Source organism: Entelurus aequoreus, linkage group LG08, assembly GCF_033978785.1.
Source record: "Entelurus aequoreus isolate RoL-2023_Sb linkage group LG08, RoL_Eaeq_v1.1, whole genome shotgun sequence".
Classification (NCBI taxonomy): domain Eukaryota; kingdom Metazoa; phylum Chordata; class Actinopteri; order Syngnathiformes; family Syngnathidae; genus Entelurus; species Entelurus aequoreus.
Genome location: NC_084738.1, coordinates 53,914,507 through 53,938,398, shown reverse-complemented (window position 1 = coordinate 53,938,398; position 23,892 = coordinate 53,914,507). Strand labels below are relative to the sequence as shown.

The 23,892-nt window shown below is 40.9% G+C and overlaps 1 protein-coding gene across 6 annotated transcripts in view; it reads right to left on the bottom strand.

The window, feature by feature from the left end:
- Nucleotides 1-23,892, bottom strand: part of garnl3 (GTPase activating Rap/RanGAP domain like 3) — a 153,868-nt gene that overhangs the window by 27,065 nt on the left and 102,911 nt on the right. For 4 of the 6 annotated variants that reach the window (XM_062056778.1, XM_062056782.1, XM_062056780.1 and 1 more), the window contains 14 exons: nucleotides 21,673-21,736; nucleotides 21,501-21,527; nucleotides 18,232-18,307; nucleotides 18,045-18,143; nucleotides 12,839-12,942; nucleotides 12,592-12,700; nucleotides 12,481-12,526; nucleotides 12,306-12,412; nucleotides 8,102-8,217; nucleotides 7,645-7,767; nucleotides 4,123-4,197; nucleotides 3,915-4,029; nucleotides 3,750-3,776; nucleotides 3,553-3,657 (listed from right to left, as the gene is read on the bottom strand). In XM_062056778.1, coding sequence (XP_061912762.1) covers nucleotides 3,553-3,657; nucleotides 3,750-3,776; nucleotides 3,915-4,029; nucleotides 4,123-4,197; nucleotides 7,645-7,767; nucleotides 8,102-8,217; nucleotides 12,306-12,412; nucleotides 12,481-12,526; nucleotides 12,592-12,700; nucleotides 12,839-12,942; nucleotides 18,045-18,143; nucleotides 18,232-18,307; nucleotides 21,501-21,527; nucleotides 21,673-21,736 — 1,193 coding nt within the window. The remainder of the gene's footprint in view (nucleotides 1-3,552; nucleotides 3,658-3,749; nucleotides 3,777-3,914; nucleotides 4,030-4,122; nucleotides 4,198-7,644; nucleotides 7,768-8,101; nucleotides 8,218-12,305; nucleotides 12,413-12,480; nucleotides 12,527-12,591; nucleotides 12,701-12,838; nucleotides 12,943-18,044; nucleotides 18,144-18,231; nucleotides 18,308-21,500; nucleotides 21,528-21,672; nucleotides 21,737-23,892) is intronic. The other 2 variants (XM_062056779.1, XM_062056784.1) reach the window with 1 other exon arrangement.

Genomic DNA, 23,892 nt, shown 5'->3' with positions numbered 1-23,892 from the left:
ACTTTGATTTTTCCTTTTGTAGGACTCAGTAAAAAAAATAAATGTTTGGACACCCCAGTACTAGACAGTAGTTATGTTATGTTATTATACACAGCAATAATGAGGAACAATTTTCATAGAAACAATTTTTTGGGTCCCAATTTTGAGGAAAGCCTTGTATTGTGTGTTTTGTATTATGAAGTTTTGAATTACCTTTGAATACATTTTCTGCCTGTGTTTTTCCTTTGTCTGGTGTTGACACGCAAACCTTGTATGTCATCTTTAAGTGGGCACTTTGTAGGATAGGATAGGATAGAATAGACCTTATTTATCACACAATGGGGAAATTATGTGGTTGTAGTGCAGATACAAAAAGTCCATAAAAAATATGGTAAAAACACAAGAAAACAAGAGGGAAACATTAAGACAAAGGACATTAAAAGAGCAGAGATGATGCAACCAGCTGCCACTCCAGCAGTGCTATTTCTACATACAGCTACAAAAGTAAAACAACGAAACTCCAAAAAATTAGCAATTAATAATACATACTGCGCAAATTCGATTGCACAATGCATAAACAAACAAAACAAAGCACATGCACACAAAGCCTGGTGTTAAGTTTGAACAATCAGTTGCATTCAAGTTCACACCAATCCTCTAGGTGGCAGGGATTGAGGCCACGTTGTTGGGGGTAACCAAATATCCATTATAAAATGGCTAATAAACAAATGAGTAACCAACAAACAGTGTCTCTCTGAAAGGATTTTCGATCATCCGCGCCTACCAGACATCGAGCGGGGGATGGTGGGCAGCCTAGGACGGCGTCGGCTCTCTTAGTTGGGTCTGTTCCTTTCTCTGGCCGCCCACCGGGCGATGGTGCGAAGCATTGCCGAGGCTGCCGCGGCGTACGGGGGTGTTAAGACGGCATTTATGTTTTGTCGTTTGTCTGGCGCAGTCGTATGTACATTGATGCAAGAATCTGTCCTAAAATTGAGGTTTTGTTTCTCTTTAACAAGTTCCAAATATGTTGCGAATGTGCGCCATCATTAACTCACAAGGTTGTCATGATCGCTTCTGGAAAAAGATTTGTTGAGATTTTCCTCATTTCCAGCGCAAAAGCAAAGCTAAGGAACTCGGTTAGGGGGCAGACGTACAAAACAACAAACATGACATTTAACGCCATCACCTGGTACATGTGAGTATTGTTTTCAGCGAGGTAGCGTCGTGATCAAAGTATTTGAAAGAAGCTTTGGGCTTGTTTTTTCGGAGAACCCTGCTAATGAAACGAGGCCGGGTGATCTCAAGCATCTCAGTAAGAGGTGAAAGGCGTTGACGAAATACAGACAAGTTTGGCGGCACTTTTACTTGATTCAAGCTCTTGTCCATCAGACGTGCTCATAGCTCATATGAGTCAATTCCACTATTTTGTATTATTTTTTCCAACTAGGAAAATAGGGTACAGTTTTTTTCACAGTAAAGTCCCATGCTTTTTTTTTTGTACGATCCATTTTAATACAGTTTGTTGCTTGTGTTCACATTGTAACCGAAGCCTTTATCCAAATAGTATGTCTACCCAGACCCCACAATGCTGCAAAATCATGTGGCCTTCCGAGCCCTATTTTTTAAAAATAATTTATGATTTTTCGTTACATTTGACTTTTGTGGCTGTAAGTAGAAAAGGTACTGCTGAGGTTGATTCAGCACTGTGTCCTTCATGTTTTTTAATGTTTCTTGTTTTCCTATAAATTGTTATTTGTCGACTTCTGGAGCCTGCACAGCAACCACATGGTTTTGATGTGCCCCTGAAAGAGTGGCATGAGATCACAGTAGCTCCTGAAATTTTCATCATTTTACAATTGTGCTACCGTGTGTCAAACAATTTCCCTTGTGGATCAATAAAGTTTATGGACCGTATTTTTCGGGCCATAGGGCTCACCGGATTATAAGACGCACTGCCGATGAGCGGGCCTATTCAGGTCTATTTTCATACAAAAGGCGCAGGTGCCTTATAAGGCGTATTATCCATCCATCCATCCATCCATCCATTTTCTACCGCTTATTCCCTTCGGGGTCGCGGGGGGCACTGGAGCCTATCTCAGCTACAATCGGGCAGAAGGCGGGGTACACCCTGGACAAGTCGCCACCTCATCACAGGGCCAACACAGATAGACAGACAACATTCACACTCACATTCACACACTAGGGCCGATTTATTGTTGCTAATCAGCCTATCCTCAGGTGCATCTACATAACATGTCATGGTGGTTATTTGGTCAAAATGTTGCATAGATTATGTTTTACAGACCATCTTCAAGTCACTTTCTGACTGTCTCTTCAGGATGCGCCGCTTTGTTGGCGGTCTTACGTGCTTCCCAGAAGGCATTAAAACAAGGTTGTGAACTTGTTGAATTCGGTCCTGACGTTGAGCAAATCAAAGCTACCGTTGAAACATGTTTTTTGACAATGTTTAATCAATGTTGGGTTCTGACGTTGAATCGACCATTGAATTTTGGTCATTTCCCAACCATTATTCTACAACACAAATACAACGTTAAAACAACATGCTTTTTGACAAGGTTTATTCAATGTCAGGTTGTGACGTTGATTTGACAATTGAATTTTGGTCAATTCGCAACCAACAACGTGGATCCAACGTTAGACATCTAAGTTGTCTCAATTTACTATTTTGCAACATTCTTTCAAAGTCAGTTTTAAAGGACATGTACGTATAATCAACGTTGTATCAATGTCGTGTGTCAGCTGGGTTCTCCCCATCACACTTCCATAGTGAGTCTACTGACAGCTATAAGTTAGAACTGTATTAGAAATGGCAACAACGGAGGATAAATGCCCCACAACAAGAGGAAAGAGAAAAAGAAGGAACTTATTGACTACGGTGCGGACTACAATGGCAAACGCGCGCACATTTTTGGGACTTATGAAGACCCCAACTACACATCAGCAGGTACCAATAGGTAACAAGAGTTGGTTTTGCATAAAAAAACAAAACACCAGACAATATGTCTTATAACAGGTGCCTTTTTGGGGTCCATATTTGTTAAAGCACAGTGCGTCTGACTATGGTGGCTGTAATGCTCCGCGTTCCATCAAGCGGTGCGGCTTCATAGCTTACCAAAGTCGCACTAAAACGTTTTGACTGATTTTTGAGCGCTGTGTGTAATGTTCTATATTCTCAATGAAACATCAACGTTTTGGTGTTGCTTGCTTACAGGTACTTGCTGGTGTCATTTATTGAACAGGCGGCAACCTGCAGTCCACACGTATCTCTTGTGTGAGACTGCCATCTACTGGTCACACTTATTATTACACCATGTACCAAATGAAATTACTTTGAGGTCAGTTAGCATAACCAGAATTAATATAAGGCGCACTGTCGTTTTTGAGAAAATGAAGGGATTTTAAGTTCGCCTTACAGTCCAAAAAATACGGTAAGTCTAAGTCTAAGAACAATACATTAGTCCTCGCAGCAATGCTGAGCAAAGGGACACAATTACAAAAGAAAACACTTTCCAGCAGGTGGCAGCACTGAGCAGCATCCTGCATCCCGCCTACCTTTGTCTGCCCTGGTGATGAGCAGGTCCTGAGGCTCGAGAATGTGCATCTGCTTCACCAGCAGCGTCTTGTCAAACACTTGCACCGGGGGGAGCGCCTGCGCCTCTGTGAGACACACATACAAAAAAAGGTCAAATCTGACTGGAGAAGGAAGAAGACATCCCAAGAAAGTGGTGGATCAATGGCGTGACGCTCACCGGTGCAGGACGAGGGTGGATCGGGTCCTGTACAAGCAACAACAAGGACATGTTAGCTCACAACAGCATTGACATTTCAGCATGGCTGCCTTTGTTTTAGAGGACACGCGGGGTGGGAGTGGGGGCGAGGGGAGGATACATCGATTACAATTAATTTAACCTCACCCTCCAGCAGGACGACCCCCGCTGTGTCGGTGGCCACCAGCAGCGACTGACCCCAGGAGTCGGCGCACACGATCTCATAGGGGAACGTGCTGCAGAAGGACTGCGACTCCCACGGCTGCAGCAAACGACGACAATCATGTGAGCGACGCTTTGTCGCATCTAAACAGTCCTACAAATAATCACATCATAGTTCAAACTCTGCGTTCACCTCCTTTCTGCACAGACCGGTAGTGACCAGGCTGGTAGGGGCGTCTCCTCTCACGATGGTCTTCAGCTTGAGGGCCTAAAGAGCCCACGAACACAAAGTACACTTTCTTAGATCTGTTTATTATCAAGATTCATTATGTATTTAGATTTATTTTACTCATGTTATTATTCCCTGACAAAATTAGGGGTTCTGCATCTTTATCCAGATTTGCAACAAAGTATAACCAACGTCTTTATAACCCCCTAACAAAACTAACTTCTTTACTGTAATTAAATTCCTAACCTTTAACCTAAAATCTCCCAAATTCTGCTCTAGACCTCCACCATACCTAAATCTAATTTAACCTAATCCCTGAACCATAAACCCGAAACACACCCAATACTCAGATTGCTAACTTCTAACACAGACCAAACCACTTACCCCAACTACCCCAAACTCTATCCTAGCACCTAACCCTACACCCTGACTTCACCCTTACCCTATTTTACACTAATTCCAACCTTAACCTTGAAACATGAACCCTGGTTCCTAACCTCTAACCCAGACCCCCATCCTAAACCCCCCCAACCCTGATGCTTCCTTAGCACCTTACCTTAAACCCTTACCTACAATTAAACCCCCCCAGCCCTGATGCTTCCCCAGCACATTACCTTAAACCCTGACCTAAAATTAAATCCCCCCAACCCTGATGCTTCTTGAGCACCTAACCTTAAACCCTTACCTAAAATTAATTCTCACCTTAAACACTGACTAAACCACGGGTCTCAAAATCGGGTCAAACTGGAGGTAGAGGTGAGGCGGCTACACTTCAGATTTACCCATGTGACTAAAATTGTTAACTACTTTTACCAACAGATATAGTGACCCTAAACTATGCTAACTGGGGGCTCAACTTTTCCACTACAAAGTGGGCCGGGGCCCACTCAAGTAATAATACTGGAATAGTAATTTTACTTTTGATTTGAATCACATTCAATAATTATACCCAACCTACTTACAGTTTACAACCCTGTCAAAAGATATGGAACCATCATGTTAATCATAAATATTATTATTTATTTAACACATAAACCTTAGGCTTAGGTCAGGCTGATTAGAAACATAAGTTTTAACCCAATATACTATGCATAAGAAGGGACTTTTAAATAACTGTCAGAAAACAATAAATAATGAATATGTTTATTATGGGGGCGGCGTGGCGAAGTTGGTAGAGTGGCCGTGTCAGCAATCGTAGGGTTGCTGGTTACTGGGGTTCAATCCCCACCTTCTACCATCCTAGTCACGTCCGTTGTGTCCTTGGGCAAGACACTACACCCTTGCTCCTGATGGCTGCTTGCATGGCAGCTCCCGCCATCAGTGTGTGAATGTGTGTGTGAATGGGTGAATGTGGAAATACTGTCAAAGCGCTTTGAGTACCTTGAAGGTAGAAAAGCGCTATACAAGTATAACCCATTTATCATTTATCCTTTATCATTAACTTAACTGTCAATAAAATTAAAGTGCAAATGAAAATACAGCTTCACCGCTATAGTCCTAATTTTTGTGCTTAAGAAACTTCTCTATGACTTTAGCTCCAGACGTTTGTTTGATATTGTCGTTACTTCCACAAGTGGTGAAAACGCGTATAACAACTGAGTACCGCTGCGGCTTTTACGGACCACAGCTGAGAAACATAATTTTTGGCAGCCCTCGAGGGGGCACTCGTGGCCCAACAATGGTTAAGAAACACTGCCGTAGGAGGTGGTCCAAGCCACTTCCGCTTGTTTATAGGAAGTTGCTCTTTGTGTTGCCCAATGTGTGTTTGTTGTGCTGTCGTTTTTGTGTTTACACCGTTAGGGCCCATTCTAGTAGGATTCAAGATAGCAATATTACATTGTACAATTAGCCACCCGGGGGTGCGCGGGCCGCAATTCCCCGAAAGCAGTGCAATGCCAGGGGGTGGACGTGTTTCCCGGGGAACAAGCATCAGTATCATGCAGTATCATGTTTCAAATCCTGCTTCGAAAAGCTGTATACTACAAACCATGCCATTGTAGCCATTCATCCTGACTTCCTCACTTTGATTAAAAACATATTCAGCACAAATTAAGTTAAATAAAGTTAAAGTACCACTGATAGTCACACACACACTAGGTGTGGTGAACTTACCCTCTGCATTTGACCCATCCCCTTGTTCCACCCCCTGGGAGGTGAGGGGAGCAGTGAGCAGCAGCGGTGGCCACGCTCGAGAATCATTTTGGTGATGTAACCCCCAATTCCAACCCTTGATGCTGAGTGCCAAGCAGGGAGGTAACGGGTCCCATTTTTATAGTCTTTGGTATGACTCGGCCGGGGTTTGAACTCACGACCTACCAATCTCAAGGCGGACACTCTAACCACAAGGCCACTGTGGTTTTATTCATTTTGGTGTTGTAGGTTAAATTGTTTTATATATTGGGCTCCTGAGATGATGTTTCTGATCAATTTGAATGTATTATTTATTGTGTTTATTCGCCTGGGAAGGCCTCGGGCTCCCCCGGGAGGAGCTGTACGAAGTGGCTGGGGAGAGGGAAGTCTGGGCTTCTCTGCATAGGCTGCTGCCCCTGCGACCCGACCTCGGATAAGCGGAAGAGAATGGATGGATGGATGGAGTTGATTTAATTCTAGTTTTCAGTATCAAATGGTTGAGGTTGGTCCAAAAATGTAGGATACACAAATTGATGCACTTTAAATATTTTCTTTTTACAGATTAAAAACAGTGTTAACACATTTATTATTTTTTGTAAGTTGATCTATTGTTCTTTTTTGTTTTATTTAATGTTAATAAGTTATGCAGAGGTGTACTTATAGCAATTTTTTAGACAAATTATACTATTTATAGTTGCGGCTGAGATTGTGTGGGGTAGGGGTGGGGCGTCGGGGGAAAGCACTCCACTAAACTAAGAAGTTAAGTAATGAGCCACAAAATATGGGCCTGTGGTCTGCAAATGGCCCACAGGCCAAGAGTATGAAACCTCTGTGAAACCTCTGCCCTAAACCCTAACTCCCCCAAGTATTAATCCTACAGTACTCAACAGGGGCGGCGTGGCACGGTTGGGAGAGTGGTCGTGCCAGCAACCTGAGGGTTCCCGGTTCAATCCCCACCTTCTACCAACTTCGTCACGTCCGTTGTGTCCTTGAGCAAGACACTTCACCCTTGCTCCTGATGGGTCGTGGCATGGCAGCTCCCGCCATCAGTGTGTGAATGGGTGGATGTGGAAATAGTGTCAAAGCGCTTTGAGTACCTTGAAGGTAGAAAAGTGCTACACAAGTATAACCCATTTACCATTACTCCCCGGCCCTAATCCTAAAATCTCTGATCATAGACCCTAAATTCACACCCTAAACCTACTCTGCCCCTTCATTCAAGACCCTAACCCTAATTAACATGAATCATACCCTTAATCCCTGATCATAACCTAACCTAACCTAACTGATTAATTGATTTTGATGTATGAAAAAGTATTTATTTCAGTTCGGATGTGTTCAATCGTTTTTTGTTACCTGGCCTATCCTGACAAATTCAGCCTGCCGCGCCTCCTCCTTCTTGCGCGCCGACTTTGGCGACTCGGGCAGCACGTCGCTGAAGGAGCGCCGGTTCAACATGTTCTGCGGGGAAAAAGGGACCTAACATGCGGCGCACCATCACACGTGGAGGAGGGAGGGAAGGAAGGAAAGAAAGCAGAAGGAGGGTCTTAGGGAAGCTGACCCTGACAGTGACGGTGATGGCGAGAGCCGGCTGAAGAAACAAGTGGAGAGGAAAAGCGAAGGCAGCACTGCAGTGGAATCAGTCAGTGCTGTGGCGCAGTACGCAGTGGGCTGCAGTGGATCGCAGCGCAACACAGTCAGCAGGTTCTGAAGTCACAGCGGTGACAAGGAGGGAGGGAGTGTAGGAGGAGGACAAGGGGGGGCAGAAGAAACAAAAAAAAAAATTGGGGTTTTATCCAAAAGTGTCTTTTACCTTATGCAGGTCGGGCATGAGGTCCTGGTAGAGCGAGCGGATCAACATGTCCAGAGTCCGCTGACGCTTCTGGGCAAATGTTGGCGTCTCCAGTGTGGCTTTCTCTCCATTGATTACTGCCGAGCCGTAAGAGAGATGTATTGACATATTTTCTTTGTACGCCACAATCTTTAATCCAATCTTAATCCCCAGCAGCAGCTCAATCCATAAACTCAAGGAATGACCGGCAGAAAATACATACAGGAGGTCCTTGGTCGACGTATCGGTTGTGTTCCTACCACGGCGACGTTAGCTGAGTTTTAGCGCGAGTCGGCACTTATACCCAAATCATAGCTAAATAAAAACCTCGATGCATGCAGAACACATGTAGGACATATCAAACACTGCCATAAAAAGACGAAATACAAGAATTCCCTCACGAGGGTCACACTTCCTTACTGAAGGTATAGAGACAGGAAGTCTCAAAAGTGAGACCAATCTATCAATCAAAGTTTTTTTAAATAGCCCTAAATCACAAGTGTCTCAAAGGGCTGCACAAGCCACTACTGTGCTCTGTCTATTTCATTGGAGCAGATCCTTCATGATGGTGGTGACGTCTGAGCGGCTATGACCGAACAAGCAACCAATGTTTATTTCGACACTTTAACATTTTACTATCCCTAATTTCACGTAGCTTTCATTTTATTTGATGCACTGCCATCAGAGGAGTCTGCCTCACTCTCGAGAGACAAAATGGAAAGTGTGGTTGTCCTTACTCAGTGTAGCGACGCCCCCACTCTGTATTAATTTACGCCATGCAACAAATATTTTTTTTATTTTTGTGCAGTATTAATAATGTAATTAATTCATGTAATTAATGTAATGTAACGACATAATACAAATTTGCATAATTCAAAACTTTGTAATAAAAAACGTCGACATACAAAACGTTGTCATGCAAACCATCGTCATAAAAACGTGGTCATGCATAACGTGGTCATGCAAAACGTCGTAGAACAGAACGTCGTAGTACAGAACGTCGTAGTACAGAACGTCGTAGTACAGAACATCGTAGTACAGATCGTCGTAGTACAAAATGTTGTCATACTAAACGTCGTCATGCAAACCGTCGTCACACAAAATGTCTTAATGCAAACTGTCCTGATACAAAACATCCTAGTACAAAACATTGTCGTACAAAATGTTGTAGTACAAAACGTTGCCATACAAAACGTCATCATGCAAAACATCCTAACGCAAATCGTCCTGATACAAACCGTCCGAGCACAGTACATCGTAGCACAAAACATCGTAGTACAAAATGTTGTCATACTAAACGTCGTCAGGCAAACCGTTGTCATACAAAACGTCATCATACAAAACGTCGTCATACAAAACGTCTTAATGCAAATTGTCCTGATACAAAACGTCCTAATACAATATATCGTAGTACAAAACGTTGCCATACAAAACGCTGTCATGAAAAACGTCCTAATGTATTATCTTAGTACAAAACATTGGAGTACAAGACATCATAGTACAAACTTTTGTCGTACAAAATATCGTAATACAAAACGTAGTCATGCAAAACGTCGTCATACAAAACGTCTTAATGCAAATCGTCCTGATACAAAAACGTCCTAAAACAATATATCGTAGTACAAAACATCGTCATGAAAAACGTCCTAACGTATCATCCAAGTACAAAACATTGTAGTACAAAATATGGTAGTACAAAATGTTGTCATACTAAACGTCGTCATGCAAACCGTCGTCATGCAAAATGTCTTAATGCAAATTGTCCTGATACAAAACGTCTTAATATAAAACATTGTAGTACAAAATATTGTCGTACAAAACATTGTGGTACAAAACGTTGTCATGCAAAACGTTGTTATACAAAACGTCTTAATGCAAATCGTCCTGATACGAAACGTCCTAATACAATATGTCGCAGTACAAAACGTTGCCATACAAAATGTTGTCATGAAAAATGTCCTAACATATCATCCTAGTACAAAACAATGTAATACAAAACATTGTAGTACAAAACGTCGTCATACAAAACGTCCAAATGCAAATCATAACGATACAAAACGTCGCTGTGCAAAACGTCCTAATACAAAACATCCTAGTTCAAAACATCGTAACACGAGGACTGCTTGTAAAGAACGTATGGATTTTCTTTGATTGTCTTTGTTTATGTAAACACGTATAGTAGAACCTCGATTTACGAACCCCCTTTTGCGAACTTTTCCATTTACAAACTATTAGATCGAGCCAAGCATGCCTCTGCGTGCGAACCTTCTCTTTGTGTACTCAATTCATTAATTTCGTGTCACGATGGCAGCCATTTTGTGCTTGCTCATATTGAAGAGATTGACGAAGCAGGCTTCGTACCACAGCAAGTTTCCAACTGTGATAGGAACTGACTTTTATGTAAAAAGATGCCAAAGCGAACTTACATCACAGCGGAGGAGAAATCGCTACATCTCGTTCAGAGGCTCCTCTTTAAAGAGCACACGCAAACACACACATGTAAAGTGGATTTAATTTTTTCAAATATTTATTATAGTAGCAATACGGTTGTTAAAGTTAGGGATTCTTGGGATTTCTGATCGTTTGTGAGGGCAGCAAAGGGACTTGTGTGTTGGCATGGCACAGCATACAGGACATTTTAGCTTGTTGTTGTTGTCATTTTGACTTGTTAATGAAGAGACAGTTGCTCCATCACCTCCTTTTATGTTTGTTTGATATACACTTTATATTGTGTCCAAAGTGTACAAACCTTCACTAAAATAGGGACTTTTGTCAAGGCTGGAACCCATTATTCCTACTCTATATTGCCAAAGTTATTTGGCCACCCATCCAAAGGATCAGAATCAGGTGTCCTAATCACTTGACCCGGCTACAGGTGTATAAAATTAAGCACTTAGGCATGGAGACTGTTTCTACAAACATTTGTGAAAGAATGGGTCGCTCTCAGTGATTTCCAGCGTGGAACTGTCATAGGATGCCACCTGTGCAACAAATCCAATCGTGAAATTTCCTCGCTTCTAAATATTCCAAAGTCAACTGTCGGCTTTATTATAAGAAAGTGGAAGAGTTTGGGAACAACAGCAACTCAGCCAAGAAGTGGTAGGCCACGTAAACTGACAGAGAGGGGTCAGCGGATGATGAATCGCATAGTGCAGAGATGTCGCCGACTTTCTGCACAGTCAGTTGCTACATAACTCCAAACTTCATCTGACCTTCCAATTAGCCCACGTACAGTACGCAGAGAGCTTCATGGAATGGGTTTCCATTGCCGAGCAGCTGCATCTAAGCCATACATCACCAAGTCCCATGCAAAGCGTCCGATGCAGTGGTGTAAAGCACGTCGCCACTGGACTCTAGAGCAGTGGAGACTCCTTCTCTGGAGTGATGAATCACGCTTTTCCATCTGGCAATCTGATGGATGAGTCTGGGTTTGGAGGTTGCCAGGAGAACGGTACATTTCGGACTGCTTTGTGTCGAGTGTGGAATTTGGTGGAGGAGGAATTATGGTGTGGGGTTGTTTTTCAGGAGTTCCAGTGAAAGGAACTTTGAATGCTCCAGCATACCAAAACATTTTGGACAATTCCATGCTCCCAACCTTGTGGGAACAGTTTGGAGCGGGCCCCTTCCTCTTCCAACATGACTGTGCACCAGTGCACAAAGCAATGTCCATAAAGACATGGATGACAGAGTCTGGTGTGGATGAACTTGACTGGCCTGCACAGAATCCTGACCTGAACCCGATAGAACACCTTTGGGATTAATTAGAACGGAGACTAAGTGCCGGGCCGTCTCGACCAACATCAGGGTGTGACCTCACCAATGCGCTTTTGGAAGAATGGTTGAAAATTCCTATAATCACACTCCGCAACCTTGTGGACAGCCTTCCCAGTAATAGCTGCAAAAGGTGGACCGACATCATATTGAACCCTATGGGTTAAGAATGGGATGGCACTTCAAGTTCATATGTGAGTCAAGGCAGGTGGCCAAATACATTAAGCAATATAGTGTATTTCATATTTGCTTCACTATACAAACTTTTCGATTTGCGAACCCTGTTCAAGAACCAATTAAGTCCCTAAATGGAGGGTTCCCTGTACGTTGCATTCATTAAAGCTGCTACTGGGGTCATTTTTTCCGGTGTGTATGCCGAGAACATGTAAAAAATGGATGAATTAAACAATCTTACATTTGACTAGTAAAAAGTCCCTGAATTCGTGGTGATCAGTAAACACGGGCGGCGACGGGAGAGGAGGTCCAAACAGCGGCACGCTCTCTTCTGAGAATATCTTCAACCTGAGGACAGAGTCTGTCATCAAACATTTTCAAGTTTTAAAGTAGCCACATTTAAAGGCCTCGCTCACCTGTAGCTGTCATTCTGGCTGTTATATCTAACTAATGCAAATATATCTGCAAGCGCAAGTGAAGGAAACACGGAGCTTAGAATGTGAGTCGCTCGTTGCTTTCAAGGATACGGGTGAAGTGCGATCGGATCATGGAGGGTTTGAAGGACGACGACGCTTCATCGCCCTCCTGGAACACTATGGTAACAATGTCGTTTCCAATGTGCCTCTTTCGCTCCACCTGCCGGGCGAGAACACAGCAGAGAGGCGTTCGGTGAGGTGTTTGCAGCCTGGATTCATTTTTCAGAGCGACGAATCCAACATGGACTGAAACCCGACGCCGGTCTACACAGACAAACACAGCAACAAAAGCAGACACCTGTTGTTTGTTCTCTTTAGAATACGGCAACATGGTGGACACGTGGAACATGAGCTCGTGGCCCTGATACACGGTGTAGATGGACTTGATCCCTGTAGTGTCGTCTGGAAGAAGCAGTGACAAGTAACGATTATTACAAGCTGACTTTTCCCTAAAGTACCAGTAAAGTAGAAAAACAAGTTTCCTTTAAATGCTTGTTTGTGTTTCTTTGTATCCATTAAACCATATCCAATTATATTTACGAAGTATGTAAAAAAAAATACCGTCCAAAAAGTCACAAAACGCCACGAATTCAGTCAGCCATTTTGAATATTCCGCTTCGAACACCTTCGGTAATTTCCGTAGATTGACGTCACGATGGGAACGCTTCTGTATTATCCGTATTATTAGATCAGTCATACTGGAAATACGCATATATTTGAAAGCGATGTGTTGTTTATCATTCACACTCCTTATATAAATCAAGAACACATATGCTTGGCTTTTTTTATGCATTCATAATCGTAAATAAATAGCTAACAATTGAGTCAACAGATCCGGTGTCCTCTGTTGCGCTAATTTTAACCTCTATAAAACATCCAGAAAGCGCCAACAATACTCCTATTACATGTTGTGACCTGAAAATTAACCAAATATGAGAGATATTGTTATCAAAAGCGCTACTGCAGATGGACTATTTTAGCTGCGCATTGATAGCAGAAAACTAATGCTAGTTTACGCTGCTATTGTTGAGACTAGGGATGGGCGATACCACACTTTTAGGATTCGATACGATACCGATACTTTTTCTTGCATTTTCATCGATACCGATACCAATAATTTCTTATTGGCAATTTTTTGTCAGTCAAAAATATTATTACTATTGTTATTATTTAAGACAAATCACAAGACAAATACAGACCATTTATACCACATTTATTATGGTCAATATATAATAAAAGTAAAATTAAAATAAATAACATAAATATTAAAAATAAATTAAATATTATATATAATAATAACTATATATTATATATAATAATAATTAAATATTAGGGCTTTCCAATTAACAGTCAAATCCGAATTGCAAGAAGCTGCAGTTATTTTTTAAAGTTTGTGATATAATTAGCAATTAATGAAATATGAAATAGGCTAATGTTTTCGAAATGTAAGAAATCATGTCACAGATTAAAACCAAAATCACATTCAATCATATATTCAAGATTTTCTTGGAAAAAAATAAAACTGTAATGCAAAGATGAAGAATCTCCAAATTGTATCTCTTTCTTATCTTGTTTTAAATACTCAAGCAATTTTCAACTAACAGTAAATTCCCCTGTGTGGAAATTATTTGAATTTAGGATAATCATTTAAACATCCATCCATTTTCTACCGCTTATTCCCTTCGGGGTCGCTGGAGCCTATCTCAGCTACAATCGGGCGGAAGGCGGTGAACACCCTGGACAAGTCGCCCCCTCATCGCAGGGCCAACACAGATAGACAAACAACATTCACACACTAGGGCCAATTTAGTGTTGCCAATCAACCTATCCCCAGGTGCATGTCTTTGGAGGTGGGAGGAAGCCTGTAGTACCCGGAGGGAACCCACGCAGTCACGGGGAGAACATGCAAACTCCACACAAAAATATTCAGTAAACATTACTAAAAAAAAACAAAACAATGCCTGTTTTAAGTCAACAAATGGACAACACTGGATATGCCTGGCTGCATCGCTGTCGGCTGGCTGTGTGTGTGTTGCACGTTGACGACGCTCATTCGCTGTCTCCTGTCACGTGACTGGGCCAGCTCTATACTCTGCCAGGTACAGGGGTGTACCAGCACATAGTAAGTTAAGTAAGTCATCAAAAACATCTGAAAGTGATGCTTGCACCCCCCACACGCCGTTTTTTGGTTTATATCGATACTTTTTTCAGAAAAGTGATGCCAAATGAGTAGCGTGTGAGTATCGATATATCGATACCACAGGATCGATACGCACATCCCTAGTTGAGACACTATAAACCGGCGGCTGATTTTGCTTCATCTCAAACTTGCTAAAATTAACTGTAGATTATAATTAATGCATCTCTCACCTGCTAGTAGACAAATGTGGCCATGGACCGACAGGCTGGTCGACTGTCACATCCCCCGAGTTGGCGAAAAAGAGACAAAAAGATGCTTGTTGCAGCAACTTTTCTTAAACCATCATCAGGATTGCGATTGAATATTCATCTAAACGGAATTATGTAAGCGTCCCGTCGGTCGACTTCCCAGCGAGAGTGGAAATATTACAGAAAGTGTTTGTTTTGTTATGGTTTAAAATGGTTAGTTTATATGTTTAGCACCTAGCAATGCTGCTGCTGCTAGTGTTACCAAAATGCTAAATCCCTTTAGCACTCAGCTTCTAAAACTTAATGCTCATTCTCTTTGTGTTCCGGCTCAAAAATAAAAGGTTCTGGATTAAAATGTTCCCAAAGTAATAGTTGTTGGCACTCACAAAGTCTGCTTGATTAACATTGTTGTTGCTTGGGAAGGGATCTTTGGCTCCGAGCGCGACGTCACGGATCACGTGACTGGCTGCTTCATTAACTCTCAAAATGGCTCGGGAATCTCTGTGAGATTGATACAATTTTGATCATATCTATTTAACCGCAAACTTTGTAAGTCTTTTGCTGTCATAAATCATATATATATGATAATAGCTTCAAAATCGAGGTAACGTGTACCACTCACTGGTACTATAAGGGGGAAATGCACTTTTTGGGGGAACTCACAATCCTTATGTAAGACAAGAACACATATGTTTATTTTGAATGCATTCTAACTTGTAAATAAACACCAGCAAAAGTCAGCTAACAATAGAGGTAATAAGGGGAGTCACTCTATTCGGCCTATAAAGCGCTCCAAAAACCATCCAAAGATCACTATCAAGGTTTTATATGCATGATGTAAGTATATATGTCATGGAGTAAAAGGCGCATTTATAATAACATGTATTATTTATGTATTTTGCTCATTTTAAGCCAGGGGTTTGCAACAGGCGGCTCTGGCTTTCATGCCTCCGCCCTGGCTCCCTTTGGCTTTGAAACAAAAGGCTATTTTAAATGTGATTTATTTTATTTTATTAAGTTAGTTTATTGTAATGTAAAATTTGTTATCTTGGAGACTTCTGTGATCTTGTAATATAAGAAAAAAATATTTTAATATTTTGTCGATTAAAATGTGCGTCACACCGCATTTCCAGAACAAACACACCTCATTCACGGAAAAATACCCAGCTGGAGATGCCCAAAAAAGAGCAGTTCCAGAACTGCTGCGGAAAGCTAATTAGAGCAAAAATACTTGGTGAGTCGTTTTTTTGTCGAGTGTTTAATTTCATAAATGCGATAGCATAAGCGCAATAAAACTATAAGTAGTGTTATCGTCATTTCAGGGCTCAAAAAGAGTTTGCGGCTCGAGGTGGGTTTTATTTGGTGGGAAATAGGCTCAAAAGGCTCTTGGTATGCTAAAGGTTGCCAACCCCTCTTTTTGAGGACACACATCACAATGTTTGTTTTTTCCCTTCAACAACTAACATTAAGCATCATGTAGCAGTATTGCTATAATGCTGAACAAAAAATACAAACTATAAACAAAAAGTTCACTTACCGTACTATGTCTGCTCTCACTGGGATGCCGACTGATGGGATGTTTCTACTTCCCACGTAGATAAGGAATAAATCATAAATCTCACGCAGGTTTAAAAAAAAAAAAAAAAAGGTACCGCAAACGAGCATCATTTTTTCGACATGCTGTAAGGGGATTCGTATGGTCCCATTAATCAAGGTTTACCAGACATGTGAAACTTGACAAATTGAGGGGGTGGACTATCCACTTTAACCGCCAGATGGCAGTATAGTGCTGAATACATTTAAAAATGTATTTTGCGGCAATTCCAACTTTGACCACACCATCAGTTGCTATGTAGTGGTGGGGGTCCAAAAAAATTAGATTTTCAGATTAATCGCGATTCTTATTTGTAACAATTCCTACTCGATTAAAAAAATAAATAAAACATCAAAAACCGATTTTAATTTTTGTCTATTTTCTTCTGTCCTGTCCAGCCACTCAGACAAATCATATTGTTGATGTAGATGATCTATATCTGCTGTAACACATTTACTTTAGAAAATAGAAGTGTGGCATACTTCTCCTGGTGATGGCGTGGCGAAGTTGGGAGAGTGGCTGTGCCAGCAACCTGAGGGTTCCTGGTTCGATCCCCACTTTTTACCAACCTCGTCACGTCCGTTGTGTCCTTGAGCAAGACACTTCACCCTTGCTCCTGATGGGTCGTGGTTAGGGCCTTGCATGGCAGCTCCCGCCATAACTGTGTGAATGTGTGTGTGAATGGGTGAATGTGGAAATAGTGTCAAAGCGATTTGAGTACCTTTAAGGTAGAAAAGCGCTATAACCCATTTAACATTTATCTTGTTGCCTTATTTATATTTGACTTTATAATGTAGTTAATCATAGAACTGCTACTGAATGTTATTAAAAAGTATGCATTTTGAACCGAGAATCGACCCTGAATCAAATAATTTATCGAATAGAATCGTCTGATGCCCAAAAATTCACAGCCCTGCTATCATTTTCAGCAGACTGCATTTCAAAAATGATTAACCCCCCATGCGAGATCCACCCAAGAATGGGGCCATATGAATCATTTACCTACTGTGGAATGACAAAGTTGACCAACCTCTCGGTTTATGGCCGCAACCTTCTACTATCCAGGTGATAGGCATGATTTATAATCTAGTATTAACTTTTACCAACTCTGCAGCAGCAGCAGCTCAGTATGTCAAAAGAGCAACACAAGCTATTTAGCTCTCTGTGATCATGGCGCCACTAAAAACAAGTTGTCTGCGTCCGTGCTTATAATAACAATATCGCTAATGTTTGGTTAATATTCAGGTCACGAGATGTAAATGGAGTATTGTTGGCGGGGTTTTTTAAAAAGCTTTATGGGTGCAATAGAGTACTCCTATTAGCTCCATTGTTAGCAACCTCGTACTTGCCATATTTTACGACTTACAATACATATGTCGTAAAATAATTCACATAGGGTTGGTGACTGACAGGCAAAATACCCAAAAAAGTGCTAATGAATCTGACAATGGAGTGATGTAATGTTAGCCTGCTGACTGTGCACAAACACACCAGAAAATGGAGGCCGTTTTTGGCAACTTACTCTTGGTGTCGAGGCCTCCCCTGTAGCCCGCCCATCCCTGCAGCGTGATGGAGTCGCCCAGCAGATTGAGAAACTTGTCAAAGCCCTCGCTGCCCATTTCTACAAGCAGAAACACACAACTTTACGTGCAGGAAATAGTCCTATGTTGACAACAGTGATAGATTAAAAAAAAACAAAAAACGTTTACCGTTGCTAAACATCTCATCATCTGTGAGTTGTCCGTCTTTGGCAAACAGTACACCAAATTTAAAGTTGACGGAGCCCTGAAGAAATGTCATATTATTTTTAACGGTACAGTGGATCCCAGCATATTCGTGATTCAGCATTCATGTCCCGTATTATTAGTCAAATGTTGTTATTTGTAGGAAAACCCAGCCATTAATGCTTTTTCTCTAAAAAAATGATCTTTTTTTTTCACAAAAAACACGTCTTGCCAACCATAAGTCCGTATTACGGTATTTATAAATACATGATAAAGCATGAAATGTACATCATAATAATAAAGCATACATGTACAATATAACGAAATGTTGGCTTTGTTAGCTTTCTTCCTCGCAGGTGAAAAGCAATTAAAGAGAGATGGTACGCTGTAAAAAAATAACCGTAAAAACTACAACAAGCAATTGTTAAATAGCAAGAGTAAAATACTGTAAAATCAAAAATAGTTCATCACAGTAGTAAATGTAGTGGATTCCTGCAAGCCAAGAAACAGTAGATAACCTAAATGACTGTGGTTGTAATACATAGAAAACACATGACTTTACTGTGAAAATTATGAAAAATTGTACAATGCATTTGCAAATACTGTAATGTCACAAGCATGAAATTACTTCACAGTATTATTCTGTCTCTATTAAAAATTTAACAGATTGTACATTTAAATTTACAGCAGACCTTCATTGTTTTAGGGGTTTGTGTTATAGCATAAGCGTGGTTAACTTTTGGCTGACAACATATTTTTTGTTGTGTTTTTGCGGCAAGTGGTTTCAGACATTGAGGGGTAAGTCTATGTGCTTCATTGCAAACGCTGTGCCTTTAAGTGTGTTGGAATTGCTTGCAAGCAGCTATTTAACAGATACGGAGCGTTGAAGGCTAATTTTTAATAGCTCACTTGAAGGAACATGTTGCGGAAGGCGGTGTTGTGAGTTGTCCAGCGAAAGGTTATATTAATACTTTCAAGTTAAAATCTTTGTGTATCGCTCTCGGAAACACAGGCATTTTGCAAATACTAGTATTGGTGACGGGGAAGCATGGTAAAGCAGTGGTTAACGCTCGTGCCTCACAGCGAGGAGGTACTGTGTTCGATTTCCCGGGCTAGGGGTCTTTCTGTGTGGAGTTTGCATGTTCTCCCTGTGACTGCGTGGGGTCACTCCGGGTCCTCACACCTCTGAGGACATGACCCTGGGGATAGGCTGATTGGCAACACTAAAATGGGCCCTAATTTATTTATGGTAAATTCATGGCAAATACAGCTGCCAGTATTTTAGCATAAATTCTAAACAGTTTTTTGTAACAGGTTGACAATACATAAAATGAATGGCACAAGCTCGCACAAAGGTATAGTGGCACACTGACATTGCAATATGATCCAGACTTGATTAGAGTGTCAAAAATAGGCATTTTTCCCACAGAAAACACATCTCACCAACCGTAAATCTGTGATATTTTGTAGATATTTGACATAAAATGATTTAAAATGCGTTGAAAAAGTGTGCCATTCAGATTGTTAGCTTCCTTCATTGTGAGTAAATGGCAATTACAGAGAAGTAAGGAAGATTATTGGAGCTGACTCTATGTTAATAATTACAATAACTACAGAGAACGTCAATGTCAAGCTAGCACAAGTCTTTGGAGGGGTAGGAGCCCAGTTGCGTAGCGTTTAGTGGTGCATTGAGACGGTAACATAATCCAGACTTAATTAGAGTGTCAAAACTGCCGTAAATTCCGGACTATAAGCCGCTACTTTTTTCTTACGCTTTATAGCCTGCGGCTTATAAAACGGTGCAGCTAATATATGATTTTTTTATTGGATAATGGCCATAATGTTTTGTGTTCAATAGTTTTCATTAAACCCAAGCAGAACAGTGTGTTATTGTTTGTACTATGAGGGCATCTTTTAAACAAGTTTGCTCACTGCAGGTGCTGCGGGTTGAAAATGTACTTCCTGTTTCAATGCCTTAAACCGGAAGTAAGCGCTTCTGCTCGAAATGAGTCTTCATTCATCACTCCAATCAACGTTTGTAAATTTCACAGTTTAACTAAAACAGTTCATACTTACTAATCCGTCCCATGTGTGATGTCTGTAGGAGTGTTTTCATGCATATTTGTACATGCTATTGTAGTGTAATGACGCTAGCGTGGTTAGCATAAGCTAAAATGCTAACACGTCTTCGAGTGTCTGTGTTAGTATTAATAACTTTTATTTTTTGTATTGTTGCAGTTTCGTAAATTCACCAAAACGTCACCGTGGAGTTATTTAGTCTGCAGCTAGTGGGTCCATGCCGATGACTTCTGTTTTGTTTGATCATCCGTTTTACTGCTGTGTTACAGACACTGTTTGGAAACACACAATATTATTGTGTTATATAACTAATTTCACAACGTACTGTAATACTGTCTCTATGGCTTACAGTTTTTTTCTTCTAAAATTTTGTGGGAGCGGTTTATAGTTCGGAAAACTATAAACTATAAACAGTAGACATTTTTACGAGCATCTAAATTACTTGCGTTGCTTCACTATTTGCGGTTGGTGTCGGTACATAACCCCACAAATAACGGGGATGTTACTGTATCTTCTTCTAGAATAAATGTTATTTAATTCAGGGGTTCTTAACCTTATTGACCCTCAGTGCCCAACTTTTCCACTACATAGAGACCTGGGGCCCACTCATAATATCTCGCTTACCTTGTCAAATGTTTCAAAACCATGTGTTTATCAACCATATTTAGCAAATAAACATGAGGCTTACATCAGGCTGATTAGAAAAATAAGTTCTAACCAAGAATACTGCATAGGAAGGGAATGACATTTACATACAATTATGTTGTGCTACAATAAATGAACCAAATTAATATTTTTCTTAACTAAACTGTCAAAAAAATTAAAGTGCAAATGAAAATACAGCTTTAGTCATAATTTTTGCGCTTAGGAAACTTCTCTATGACTTTAGCGCCGGACGTCTTCTGTTTGTTTGAGATTGTCATTACTGCCACAAGTGGTGGAAAAAGTGTATTACAACTGAGTACCGCTGCAGCCCATAGGGACACATATTTTTTGGTGTCCCTCTATGGTTAAGAAACGCTGATCTAATTGACATGAGCCAGCCAGGAGTTAGCTAACATGGCTAACCAACTTTCTACCAATAGCAGCCATGTTCTCATTATCATTTTAACATCAAAGATCAACTTCTGGATAAAAATGATTTCCAAATGTACAAGAGAGGTATCGTCTTATACCTCTTGTTCTTCTAGCACCAGCAGATCCTGAACGAAGAAGACGACACAAAAGGTTATTCGTTAACAGAGATGACCCCATTGCCAGAGGATGTACCGTACAGCAAAAGGTGTTCTTGCTCAGCCCGGCTCAAGACGATGACACCGTGCTACATTTCATCCCGAGGGCGCTCACCTTCTGAATGTCAGGGTTGAGGATCTCCCTGGGGCCCCTCTCGAACCTGTCCATGTTCATTGCGCTGGCATTACACAGACAAGGATGTAATTACATTAAGGAGAAGGAAGAAAGAGAGGAGCACAGTGAGGAGCGACGGAAGACAGAAGACAGCCTGTGGGCACGCGCTGAAAAATGCAAATTGACACAGCAGAGGAGTCGCTTTACCGTTTGTAACCCACGCCCATCTGTGATAGTGCGCTTACATCGCAGACAAAGCCAAAATAATGCAGCGAAACATTTTGCAAAAATATTTGAATAAAACACACTCACTCAAAGTAAACATAGATTATTGTATCATTATACACTAACTCGTATGACGGTTCAAAATGTGAACTGTGACTTTGGCTTTGTTTACACTGCAGAGTGGGATGTACAACTCAGATTGTTTTTGGTCAATTCCAATCTTTTTATGTAATAAATCACACTACAAAACAAAATGCGACGTTTACTGTGAATGCAAACGAACCCGCATTCAGACATGATGTCATGACATCACCCAATTAAACACGGCTCCAATTGAGGTAGGTCTCAGTTCAAGGATTTTGTGCAACCCAAGTCAACATTTTCTGAATTGAATTTTTGCGTGTAGAAGATTAACAAGGTAGAGGGCAAGCATTTTGGCCCTCGCAGTTTGCGGGGCATTGGCTTTGATGTCTGCCCCCAAGAGCGCGTGGGCGCTCAGTCGGAGACAGGATGGATGAAACATTGACGCCAGTTCCTAAAATATTTCCGCCTCATTAGTCAGTTATTTATTTTGAAACCGTCTATTTTGATAAAGAAATATGACGCTTATCTCTGTTGGATGAATGCGACCGGCGCGCTCAGACCGCAGTCCCATCGGATACATATCCGATTTATATCCACATACGTAACAGGCCTGTGTCGCATTTGAAACATTCTGAATCACACTGTTCACATCGACATGAAAACATCCGATACAGGTCAAAATTGGAAAAATTACCTGCAGTGTGAACAAGGCCTTAGTCTGCACATTTGGGCTAGGGCACTTTAGTATATTAGTATATTGTATTCAAATACTCTATAAATATCAAGTTGTCTGCAGGGTAAATCAGCATTTTTCTCCTCCCCTGACCACGCATACTTGGGAATCGAAAAGCGCTTGAGAATTGGCTCCAAGGGAAACATTTAACAGTTTAGTTAACGATTCCCATATCGGCGCCTGTGGGCAGGCATGACGTCACCACACGAGGCGCTGATCAGCAGCACAGACGTTAGGATTATTCATGAGAAAGGATGACCACAGGGCAACTTGCAATACTTGCAAAGTGCATATTGCATCACATTTTGAAAAATACTTGCAGAAACGTTAGCGGACACATCATAACGCATTTTCAATCCCCTCTGAGATGGAAATGAAATACGTTGTCTAATGTTACTGCAGGTAACTAACTAACACTGTTAAAATGCAATGTTTAAACATGCTTTTATTAACTCCAAACGTTTTTTATGCATCACATGACAAGACGACGTCAGACCGGCAGTTGGCACGTCACCTTCCTAAGAGGTGTTCTCCACCGCTGGAGACACCAGAGTTAGTCACAAATATCGCATATACTTTCCAAAAATGCAGATATGCTTAATTTTCTGCCAAATAATGGTTATTTTTTATAGTTGATGGTTGAAAAATTGCACAGTGTACAGTTCTACTTGACTTGACTTGCTTGTATTTGTCTTTGGCTGACGTAGTTGTACTTACTTTTGAGCGCTCAGCACATATCATGTAATACATTTAAAATAAATAATTATAATAATTTATATTAGAACATTTTTATTTAATTGTCATTTGTCACAGAATAATTTATGTTGTATTTAGTTTTTTACCAAAAGTAGAATATGTACTAATATATTATTGTTTTTTTCTTCTGGCACCCCGTTGAGGTTGTGTGTCATTTAAGACTTTACTGATGTGTTTGGATACTCATGTTTTTTCTAAACTAAACAAAGTTAATGCTAATCGACTTGTTTGCTATCCTTTCATCATGCAAATTATAACACAGAACAGAACCGTTAAGCAGAACCGAAAGTGGAATCGGAATTGTAAAAACCTTACCAATTCCATCTAGCCAGGGGTGATTACCGTATTTTTTGGACTATAACAGCTACTTTTTTCCAACGCTTTGCACACCGCGGCTTATAAAACAATGCGGCTAATTATTG